The sequence below is a fragment of the Oncorhynchus kisutch genome, linkage group LG16 (assembly GCF_002021735.2).
Source record: "Oncorhynchus kisutch isolate 150728-3 linkage group LG16, Okis_V2, whole genome shotgun sequence".
In the NCBI taxonomy this organism is placed as follows: domain Eukaryota; kingdom Metazoa; phylum Chordata; class Actinopteri; order Salmoniformes; family Salmonidae; genus Oncorhynchus; species Oncorhynchus kisutch.
The window spans coordinates 21,127,504-21,137,411 of record NC_034189.2 but is presented as its reverse complement, the minus strand read 5'-3'; the positions used below and the strand labels follow the sequence as shown (position 1 = coordinate 21,137,411).

The 9,908-nt window shown below is 40.3% G+C and overlaps 1 protein-coding gene across 1 annotated transcript; it reads left to right on the top strand.

Annotated features, from left to right (window-relative positions):
* On the top strand, positions 1-1,695 carry LOC109906244 (immunoglobulin alpha-2 heavy chain-like). The gene is made up of 4 exons (XM_020503861.2): positions 1-112; positions 336-701; positions 897-1,247; positions 1,434-1,695. The coding sequence occupies exons 1-4, from the start codon at positions 55-57 to the stop codon at positions 1,556-1,558; spliced, it is 900 nt and encodes a 299-aa protein (XP_020359450.2). The 5' UTR covers positions 1-54; the 3' UTR covers positions 1,559-1,695.
* Positions 1,696-9,908: the final 8,213 nt, after the last annotated feature.

Below are 9,908 nucleotides of genomic sequence, written 5' to 3'. Positions count from 1 at the left end.
CTCATTTGAGAAGTGTTGTTCTACAGAAGTAGATTTTTCCACTCAAGACACAAGATGACAGCTATTAAGATGTTCGCACATCTGTACACATGTTTGCTTCTTGGAGTGATGGGTATGTTTTATTTACTTTCATTATGATTGCATGTTCAGTTCCTATATATTTTTTTTACTCAGCCACGTTTAGCGATTGCCTTCATCAGTGAGTACAGTGAGTACAATGATACAATGATACAATTTATTTTCATTGACACTTTGAGGCATTCCAATATTGTGTTTTAATGTATATTTAACAGTTTATATATTTGTGTAAGATGTTGTATTTTATTTTGTTGTAGCTCATGCACGAGTTGGGACTGAGCCCTCAGCCATACAACAGTCGAGTGGTCTCATGTCAGCCAATGTTGGGGACACAGTGACTTTGCAGTGCTTCTATGAAGGCAACATGGCCATGCATTTCTCTTGGTACAAGCAACCCTTGGGAGAAAAACCTCAGGTCATCTCAACAGTCTATAGGTATGACGAGGCTCCTACATTTTACCATGAATTCAAGGGTAACCCTCGATATTCAGTGCAAAGCGGCCAAGGAATAAATCACCTCAGCATCTCAGACATAAATAGCTTGGATTCAGCCTTGTACTACTGTGGGAGCGCACACTCAAATGTGTTGGAATTTGGAAAAGAAACCTTCCTCAATATAAAAGGTACAGTACTGAGAAAAAGTCTGAATTCGTAGATAAAGAGTAGTAATTAGAAATCCTGAGAATGAAAAAAAAGAAAACAGTTAATATCAGGTATTCTCTCATTCAGATGATTCTCTCAATGAGTAAGAACACTTGCTACGGGAAGTTATAGATAGTTAACACAGATTTGCTGACATATTTAAACCCTATTTTCAGATTCAGGCTCCAACAGCAAGACAGTTGTAGAGCAGCCTGTGTCTGAGTCAGTCCAGCCAGGAGACTCTGTGACTCTGAACTGTACAATACACACTGAGACCTGTGCAGGAGAATACAGTGTCTATTGGTTTAGACAAGGCTCAGGAGAATCCCATCCAGGAATCATTTACACCCATGGAGACAGGAGTGATCAGTGTGAGAAGAGTCCAGAGGCTGGTTCTCCTACACAGAGCTGTGTCTACAACCTCCTCAAGAGGAACCTAAACCTTTCTGATGCTGGGACTTACTACTGTGCTGTGGCCTTATGTGGGGAGATACTCTTTGGGAAAGGGACCAAGCTGGACATTCAAGGTAAACCGCTTATGCTTCTTTGTTAAAATGACATAAACATTACATTTACTGTAGTTATACAGGTAGTTATTGTAAAACACAATGTGTTCCCAATGACTTACCTGATCAAATAAAGGCAAAATAAAATACAAACTATTACACTGTAATAACCTCTACTGTATAATAGAAAACATGACATTCTTTCAGGTGGTGATATTCAAGTGGCGACTGAAGCGGATATGAGGATACTTGTCATCTTCTCCATCATAAGAACTGGAGTTCTCCTCTGCTGTCTGACCATCTTCTTCATCATCTACCTCAACAGGAAATAGATTAATTCAATGATTCAGCTACTCAGTCCTTTAGCTGTCACAAATGCAAATGGTTTTTACTGTCTTTTCAAATGTTTCAGTGCTCGTCAGCCTTTCGACACGTTGAAAATGCAGATATTGCTGTTCAGATTTTCAATAAATGAAATCCTCTTTATTGAAATAATATGCACATTTTTATTCAATACTGACAATTCTACAGTGGATAAAGTATGATGGGTTAATATATTCAAACAAGACTATTTCACAGCTGTTGCTTTAAGGGAGCATACACAATGTGCTTCTCAGAAACGTCTCCACCCTGCCCTCTCCCTCTTCCACGCTTACATCTGTTCATTGAGAAGCTCAGTGCAGCGTAATTTTCGGTGTCCATGTTCAGATTCTCAAAAAAAGACAGAGAGATACATGCTTCATCCACAATTACTAAATGACTCACTTGGACTGTGGGTGAAGTGTGCTTGGTCACCCTTAATTAAAAAACGAAACATATACTTTTTGTAAATTATTGTTTACCATTCATACATTATACAATATTAATTTATGCTATTAATGTATGGCATTGATATATCATATATTTTGTATAAGGCATGACAAAGTCTCTCACAAAAGCTTTCCAGAACTTACAAACTGCTTTTTATATTGTTCAACATACCTTGTGTCAATTGAAGCTTATCCTCAGTACTGACAAAACTAAAATAATGGTGTTTTCTAAAGAAAGAAATCGACCGCTGAACCTTTCACCTATTACTACCTGTCAGGGCAATGCGATTGAGACTGTAACCTCATTTAAATATCTTGGAATTTTAATTGATGACGGCCTCTTTTAAATTGCATATTCAACTTACAAAAGAATTGAAGCTGAAGTTGAGACTTTATTTTAGGAATAAGGCCTGTTTTTCTTCTGAAGCCAGAAGGCTAGTATCAGCTACTTTTATACATGAATTCTCCTGCTCAGTGTTTGAGATCAATTGACACCCTTTACCATGGCGCTTTGAGATTTATTTTAAACTGCAAAACCCTTACTCACCACTGCACTTTGTATACCAGGGTTGGTTGGCCATCTCTATTCACTCGTAGGCTCAGTCACTGGTATACTTTTATTTACAAAGCCATTTGGGGTTTACTACCATTTTATTTGGGCATTTTTATTGTTCAGAAATGTGGCGGATACTCTCTTCGTCCGCAGGACTTTATCCTGCTAACTGTTCCAAATGTCCAAACTGAATTTGGTAAAAGGGCTTTTATGTACTCTGGGCCATCGTCTTGAAACACCTTACAAAATACTTTTAAACTGGAAGAACTTGTCCCGATTGGTGTTTTTAAGTCACTGATGAAGGATTTTGAGACTGATTCCCTGACCTGTCAATGTTTTTAATTAGCTGTTTTATGATTTTGTTATACTCTTGTGAATTCTATGGTTTTTACTAGATTATTGTAGCTTTTCATGTTGTCTGTCTGTAATTGTGTAATGACTGTGCTGTCTATCTAGGCCAAGACGCTCTTGAAAATAAGAGATTTCAAATCTCAATGTACCCTTTCTGCTAAAGCTTTAAAGATAAACTTTAGCACACTACGTACATTATTGCTGTGCTCTCCTCCGCAAGATTGTCAGGAAAATATTTGTTACTATCAGGATAATAATGATAACAACCAGAACAAATGTTATGTAGTTCCGAAATTCAGTTTGATTCTCGAGACATATCATTTACAATACTGTACCTCCATGTGGAGCCCCGTGTGAGGATAAGATAAAACATTTAGAATATTTTTTACATTTCATGTAAAAAATTTTAGAGACCTTCAATGTCCTTACCTTCAATGTCAGGCTTGGTTACTTTCACTTGAGTAGATACATTGGCTAAAGAGAACCACACAACATGTAGACATTCTTAGTGAGAAGAAACAAAATTGGAAACACATTTTTCTACTCAATTTTTTTAGTGTCTTCCAATATATATATTTATACAGTACCAGTCAAAAGTTTGGACACACCTACTGTCGTGACGTGACTATCATTGATGTGATGACTGTTATTTTATCAAATCAATTAACTATGTTTAATTATTATGTGATTAAATTAATCATGTAACAATTAACTCATTATCTAACTTGGGGCACCGTGGGAACAGTTATTTAACTAGTTACTATCTCCCGACTTAAACTCTATAGATATAAATATCTCTTACATCAATAACAGTCAGTTATGAATTATTATTACCTCATATCAGTCTCATTCTGAATGTTGTTGACTTCATAAATCTGCACAAAGCATAGCCTAAATGATGATTCAGTGATACACAATTTGGCTTAATTATTTATTTACTAACTAACTAAACAATCATACAGAATTACATAAACACACACACAGTACAGGTTATATTACTAACATGATGCAATGAAAAGTCCCTAGTGGACTAACCCGATATGACGGCTTGTTACACAATGAAAGGGTTGGGGAAAGAAAGAGTGGGAGAGACAGAGAGTGCTGGTACATGCATGTGGAAGCTATGCTCATGAGAATTAATACTTTGCACATGAACAACCACTCATTCAGAAAATAATTGCAACACAAATATTTACATGTGTGTGTCTTTGTCGTCTCTCTGTTGAAATCACCCGGCCCGTCTATAAACGGTAGTTGGACAGAAGTCTCTGGTAAGTCCACCAGATGTCACAATGTCATTTGTAGTTGTGGTAGGCTTCTTTGTCCCAGAGTGTTTGTTTGATTGAATCCTTCAGATGTACCACATGGGGGTGAGAGGGAAATGCACTTCCTCTCTCGCCTTCGTTAGACTGAATCCTTCAAATGTTACCCACGCGGTGGTCTTTGATCGAGTTTACTAGACTAAATTACTTAAACAGCTGCAGACTGGATGTTCCGATGTCATCTTTATCTTCTTCACTCGAGAGTTTCAGAGTCTTACCCTCTTCTGGCGCGGCAGGTAGCCTAGTGATTAGAGTATTCGGCCAGTAACCAAAAGGTTGCTGGATCAAATCCATGAGCTGACAAGGTAAAAATCTGTCATTCTGCCCCTGAACAAGGCAGTTCCTGGTAGGCTGTCATTGTAAATAAGAATTTGTTCTTAACTGACTTGCCTAGTTAAATCAAGGTTAAATTTAAATACAATTCTGGTCTGGTAGTTTTAAACCATTTGTCAGCCATGTAGCCACTGTCTAGTCTATATTTAAATATTTAAAACCATTTCAACGTATTCAGCTCGCGCTGCACGTATGTATACTGGTCTGTAGAGATTCTAACCATTTCAATGTGTGGATGATCCTCACGTTCTCTGGTTTCAATGGTTGATTATTCATGGTACAGCTAGGACCACTTTACACACCGGCAGAAACCCAGCATGTTTTGGTCTAACATGTTAATTCTTCAGCGAGTCCTTTTAAGCACTTGCCTTGGAGGGCGGTTCCATCACATTGCCACAATGTCTGTGCTCATGTGGGCATGGTTACTGACTTGGCAAAAGTTTATATGAAAAACCATTCACATTTATAAAGCTAAATTCACATTGCTATCTAATCACAAATAGTTTCATATTTAATCATATGTTTTACAGCATTTAGATATAAATCTGGAAACTCGGACATGTCTACTTTCAGAGTTACAGCTATCTTGTTATACCATCCATAATGACATCACAAAATGCTAAATGATATGACATGATTATTGTTTCAATCCCCACCAACCATTCCTCACATTCTTTATGTTAAAAATATTATTTCAATGTCCAATCTTTTTATGTTAAAGTTTTGGCAACATCTCTCTATCTGTTGTAACACCCAGACATGCCATTCTCAATACTGCAAAGGCAAGAGAGAGAACGTTTACGACTGGTCGTTAAGTCATAAACCAGCCCAACTTCCCCCCTTCCTCTCTGGTGGGAGAGATAGGGGGGGAGGGGGTCTGACTATCTGTCAGCCCTGTGCCGAGGTGATCTGGCGCCTATGATCCCCACTGAAGAAGAAGAGTCATGACAGTCCCCCTCTGGTGGTTACAATCTTAAAATTATCCTGCAAGTTGCACACCACCATAAAAATTACCACGGGATGTCCTGGTTGTGGATCATCGTTGCGATCCCCCTCTGGTGGTTTACCCTGGTAGGCTTTCTGAAAGCTGCAAACCACCACAAGAACAGCCTGAGGCTGTCCTGGATGTTGACCGCCAAAAGGAGGGTGGTGCTTGGAATCATTGTTCTTCCTCTGTCAGCCATGGTTACCTGCAAGGAAACACATGCCGCCATCATCGCAGTGCACAAAAAGGGCTTCTCAGGCAAGGATATTGCTGCCAGTAAGATTGCACCTAAATCAACCATTTATCTGATCATCAAGCACCTCAAGGAGATCGGTTCAATTGTTGTGAAGAAGGCTTCAGGGTGCCCAAGAAAGTCCAGCAAGAGCCAGGACCGTCTCCTAAGGTTGATTCAGCTGCGGGATCGGGGCACCACCAGTACAGAGCTTGCTCAGGAATGGCAGCAGGTAGGTTGTGTGTGCAACTGCACACACAGTGAGGCGAAGACTTTTGGAGGATGGCCTGGTGTCAAGAAGGGCAGCAAAGAAGCCAATTCTCTCCAGGAAAAACATCAGGGACAGACTGATTTTCTGCAAAAGGTACAGGGATTGGACTGCTGAGACTGGGGTAAAGTCATTTTCTCTGATGAATCCCCTTTCTGATTGTTTGGGGCATCTGGAAAAAAGCTTGTCCAGAGAAGACAAGGTGAGCGCTACCATCAGTCCTTTGTCATGCCAACTGTAAAGCATCCTGAGACCATTCATGTGTGGGGTTGCTTCTCAGCCAAGGGAGTGGGCTCACTCACAATTTTGCCTAAGAACACAGCCATTAATAAAGAATGTACCAACACATCCTCCGAGAGCAACTTCTCCCAACCATCCAGGAACAGTTTGGTGACGTACAATGCCTTTTCCAGCATGATGGAGCACCTTGCCATGAGGAAAAAGTGATAACTAAGTGGCTCGGGGAACAAACATCGATATTTTGGGTCCATGGCCAGGAATCACCCCAGACCTTAATCCCATTGAGAACTTGTGGTCAATCCTCAAGAGGGGGGTGGACAAACAAAACCCCACAAATTATGACAAACTCCAAGCATTGATTATGCAAGAATGGCCTACTATCAGTCAGGATGTGGCCCGGAAGTTAATTGACAGCATTGACAGATTGCAGAGGTCTTGAAAAAGAAGGGTCAACACTGCAAATATTGACTCTTTGCATCAACTTCATGTAATTGTCAATAAAAGCCTATGACACTTATGAAATGCTTGTAATTATACTTCAGAATTCCATAGTAACATCTGACAAAAATATCTAAAGACACTGAAGCATCCTGGCCGTCAATTACAACTTTGGATTGTCAAAGTGTCTATAGAACAATAATGGATACCTTGTGTCTCCAAATCAAATGTGGACATCACATAAGCAGAGAAATATAAAATAATTACTTGCCCATCTCTGCGAGAAGTAGCAATATCAGACACAGTGCAATCATCTTTAAAGTTGTCAGCTCTTCACAACATGTGTCTTGAGTGGAAAGAATCCACCCAAATGTTCTAAGCACGGTTTCTCATCAATTTTTATTATTGCAGCTACCGTTGTCTAAGAGACATAGTTGTGACCTATTTGGACATGCATGCTATGACACTGTCATCCACTAGGGCTTCTATCTCCACACAGTCACTTCACTTCACCAAAAACATCTATATGGAAATACACGGCAAACACAATACAGTAGTTTCTTTTTGTGATTTCTCATTCAGGATTGACATTTAGTAAAATAGATAGATAGAATGCCCTCCCATGATACCTGTGATACCTGTATGCTCTCGTTGGCTGGTCCTCGCTACATATTCGTCACCAGACCCCCTGGCTCCAGGACATCTATAAGTCTTTGCTAGGTAAAGCTCTGCCTCACTGGTCACCATAGCAACACCCACCCGTAGCACGCGCTCCAGCAGGTATATTTCACTGGTCCTCCCCAAAGCCAACACCTCCTTTGGCCACCTTTCCTTTCAGTTATCTGCTGCCAATGACTGGAACGAATAGCAAAAATCACTGAAGATGGAGACTTATATCTCCCTCACTAACTTTAAGCATCAGCTGTCAAAGCAGCTTACCGATCGCTGCAGCTGTACACAGCCCATCTGTAAATAGAGAGCAGAGATGTCCAAGTAGCGTTTGTTAATAGACAAGTCCACAACAATAGGGTCAGGTACAATACCAAATAAACGCCCACAACAAAAGAGAACACAGTTACTCACGGAAGGAGGAAAAACAACGCTCCTAAACTTATACACAATTGGTATATACGTGAAAATAACTGAGGCACAACCTCAACGAGCAACATGAAACAAATAATCCTGCACAAACCTAAGCAGGCAACAGGGATAATTATACACACAGAAATTAAAGCAAATGAAACCAGGTGTGAAAGAACCAAAGACAAAACAAATAGAAAAGGAAAATTGGATCTGTGATGGTTAGTAGGCCGGTTACCCGACTGCCGAGCACCGCCCGAACAGGGAGAGGAACCACCTTCGGTGGAAGTCGTGACAACTGTACTGATCTCTACGTCAAATGACCTATACGCACTACCCTCTGTAGTGCCTTGCGGTCGGAGGCCAAGCAGTTTCCATAGGAGCGGACTGAGCACTCACCCCTGAGCGGCCTCCGTGTTGAGGATGAGCGTGGGAGATGTGTTGTTACCTACCCTTACTACCTGGGGGCGGCCCGTCAGGAAGTCCAGGATCCAGTTGCAGAGGGAGGTGTTTAGTCCCAGGGTCCTTAGCTTAGTGATGAGCTTTGAGGGCAGTATGGTGTTGAACGCTGAGCTGTAGTCAATGAATACATTCTCACATAGATGCCTGAGTATGGCCCAAATAAATGCATTTAACATCCTTTGTCTTGATTATTGTTCAATGCTTTTTTCATCTTATTAGAAGCAAGTCAATATCAAATGGCAGAGAAGCAATGATTTAAATGTATTAGTAGCTACTTTTACAACAACAAAGCCAATACAGTTATTCTACAATGTAGAAAATAGAAAAAAATTAAGAAAACTCCTGGAATGAGTAGGTGTGTCCAATCCTTTGACTGGTACCTACTTAATTAATTAGATTAATATTATGTTGTTTCTATTCCATGAAAAATGAAATCCCCTCTGGGTTTCCATTAGGATGGAACAGAAAATATGGCGCTGTACAACGTGACATTCATAAATTCAGAGCGTTGTCAGATTGTCAGTTTGTAAATTCAGACCGTTTCGCTCTCGGAGCACCCACTGGATGTTTGGGGTGAGGATTAGGGTTGATTTGAGTGTTCTGTGCTTACAACGGCAGTCAAGCACCCAAGTTAACATTGGCTAGCTTGCTAGCTACTTCTAGACACAAATGAGACCACTCTGACCATTTTACTCGCCCTAGCAGAGCTGGTAGGGCAGTTTTCGTGTTAGCCAGAGCATTGGTGACTGTAACTGTGCTGCTGGAAACAATTTAACAATTGAATAACGTTTTTTTCTGCTCCTGAGTGGCTCGATTGTGGGCGTGCTGGCAGGATATGGCAGCATCTTCGGTTGTGCATCAAGAATTCTGCATACAGTAGCAAGTTTGTATGAAGGTGTGGTTATTCACAGGCAAATTGTTATATGCTTTGGAGGGACATGTGTATCTTTTTGTCGAGAGCAAAAAGGTTTTATTTTCAATCAAAAGTATTTGTTCTGAAAGCAACTTTTTTCCGACACAAAGGAAGTCATAGCGGACATCTACGAAGAAGGACTGTGTGATGATGGCATCTCAGGTAAGCAGCACTGGGCGTTCTTCCGTCTAACTTTTACATACATGTAGCTAGGTTCAGTGTCGGTTCATAGTATATATTACATACATACATACATACCATAAAATGATAAATCATGCAATTATTATTCTCAAGCTAACCAAAAGCATTTAGCTACGAACACCTGTTCTTGCCATTTTCAGTTGAATTAATCTAACTTTCTTTCATGGCAACTCATAAGCAGGCCATGTCATATTTGTTTCATAGTCAATATATAATCATGTGTCATGACAGTGTAACAGTTAACTTTTTTACAGAAGGATGAAAGAACACAATATGTCTGTCAGGGAATGCTATTCTGATATGTCAGATGAAGAGTTAGACCAGAAAGTCAGGGCCATTAAGGCAAGGATGCCCCATGCGGGCTTTAGAATGGTCAAAGGAAGTCTCCAAGCAGTAGGCCATCGGGTACAATGGTGAAGAGTTCGGGAGTCTTTGCAGCGTGTAGATGGTGCAGGTATAATTGTCAGAATGATCCAGCTTCGTTGCATTGCTCGG

Coding starts and splice junctions, on each gene's coding strand:
- LOC109906244 (XM_020503861.2), top strand. CDS start 55: ATGACAGCTATTAAGATGTTCGCACATCTGTACACATGTTTGCTTCTT. Junction 113..335: donor TTTGCTTCTTGGAGTGATGG/GTATGTTTTATT, acceptor ATTTTGTTGTAG/CTCATGCACGAGTTGGGACT. Junction 1,248..1,433: donor GACCAAGCTGGACATTCAAG/GTAAACCGCTTA, acceptor ACATTCTTTCAG/GTGGTGATATTCAAGTGGCG.